The sequence below is a fragment of the Nannospalax galili genome, unplaced genomic scaffold (genome assembly GCF_000622305.1).
Source record: "Nannospalax galili isolate Female #2095 unplaced genomic scaffold, S.galili_v1.0 scaffold813, whole genome shotgun sequence".
Lineage (NCBI taxonomy): Eukaryota > Metazoa > Chordata > Mammalia > Rodentia > Spalacidae > Nannospalax > Nannospalax galili.
This window is the reverse complement of record NW_008333507.1, coordinates 196,643-198,432: the sequence shown is the minus strand read 5'-3', so window position 1 is coordinate 198,432 and position 1,790 is coordinate 196,643. Positions and strand designations below refer to the sequence as shown.

Below are 1,790 nucleotides of genomic sequence, written 5' to 3'. Positions count from 1 at the left end.
CCTTTGTCTTTCTTTGATACTGCTGCCACACTACCACTCTTCTTAAGATGTTAGTAAAGCCTTGTAGTGGTACTTCTGAAAATTTGCCTGATTGCAGGACCTGATCCACATCTACTACATCAGATGCCTGGGGTTAGGGAACAACAGAATATTCCTTTTACTGGGATCAACTGTTTTTTATACCAGAAAAATTAGCAAATTATTGTTTTGGACTTTACAAAACAGCCATTGAGCCCTCACCCTAACTTGAGGAGATGGTTATTATCAGCTTTGTAATTCAGAGGAGGAAATTGGTTTCTGAATAGTTAGTTTAATTGTTGATGATACCTGTCTTTAATTAGCAGTGGCACAATGGGAAATTCTGTGCCAAGTTGCTGTGTATTATTTCCACAGCAAGTTACTTTAACCTGACTTCTATGATTAGATGGCCAATACACAGTTATATTTTTTAATTATTTGGAACATGACTGTTTATTCCATTTCTTCATTATAGGTGAAACACATTGCAGAGAATGGCAGTAATCAATGAGAGCCATCCTGAAGCATTTATTCTTCTTGGCTTTGCTGACCGTCCTTGGCTGGAGCTCCCTCTGTTCATTATTCTTCTGGTAACATACCCCATGGCCATGATGGGGAATGTCACCATCATTCTGGTTTCCAAGTTAGATCCCCGTCTCCACAGCCCCATGTATTTCTTTCTCACCAACCTCTCCTTTCTGGACATGTGCTACACCACAAGCATTGTGCCTCAGATGCTGTTTAATCTGGGAAGCTCCAGAAAGACCATCAGCTACATGGGGTGTGCAGTTCAGCTTTATGTCTTCCACTTAATGGGAGCAGCAGAATCTCTCCTCCTTGCTGTTATGTCTTTTGACCGCTATGTTGCCATCTGCAGACCTCTGCATTACACCCTCATCATGAATCAACGTGTCCGCATCTTATTAGTGTCCACTGTATGGATGAGTGGGATTTCCTATGCTTTCTCAGAGGCCACTGTTACATTACAGTTGCCACTGTGTGGCTCTAAAAAGCTAAATCACTTGTTGTGTGAAATTCCAGTTCTGATAAAGACTGCCTGTGGTGAAAAGGAGGCTAATGAGCTTGCACTCTCAGTGGTGTGCATTTTTATGCTAGCTGTTCCTCTATGCCTAATTCTTGCCTCTTATACTAGTATTGGATATGCTGTATTTAAGATGAAATCTGAGGGAAGGAAAAAGGCCTTGGGGACATGTTCCTCTCATCTCATTGTAGTTCTCTTATTTTATGGCCCAGCCATTAGCATGTACCTTCAGCCCCCCTCCTCCATCACAAAGGACCAGCCCAAGTTCATGGCTCTCTTCTATGGAGTGGTGACTCCCACACTGAATCCCTTTATTTATGCCCTGAGGAATAAAGACATGAAGGGGGCATTGGACAACTTGGTGAGAATCATTTTCAATTCAGGTAGACAGCAAATGAAATTATTTAACAATTAGAATATTTATATAGATTTCTTTAATAACCTGCTCTTTTCTCATAATGAAATATTGTTTTGTGTTTTTGTAGTAAAATGTGTCATTCTTTTGTTCTTCCTAATGTTAGTAAAAATTATTATCAGTTAATCTCTACCTGTATGTACATTTTGTTAAAACAATTGCATTTCATTTGATATACATTGAAATAGTAACTTTGTTAAACAGTAAATAAAGGGTATTGGTCATAACGTTTATTTACAGACCAAGTTAATCATAAAATATGCTAGTGAGGGTAAGAGGAGAGGAATCTTTATTCACTGCTACTGAGAGTGAAAA

General features: G+C 39.1%; 1 protein-coding gene across 1 annotated transcript; it reads left to right on the top strand.

Moving 5' to 3' along the window:
• Positions 1 to 512: 512 nt before the first annotated feature.
• LOC103730139 (olfactory receptor 2B11-like) lies at positions 513 to 1,475 on the top strand. Its single transcript, XM_008828325.1, has one exon. It carries the CDS (start codon positions 513 to 515, stop codon positions 1,473 to 1,475), a length of 963 nt encoding a protein of 320 aa, XP_008826547.1.
• The last annotated feature ends 315 nt before the right edge of the window (positions 1,476 to 1,790 follow it).

Coding starts and splice junctions, on each gene's coding strand:
- LOC103730139 (XM_008828325.1), top strand. CDS start 513: ATGGCAGTAATCAATGAGAGCCATCCTGAAGCATTTATTCTTCTTGGC.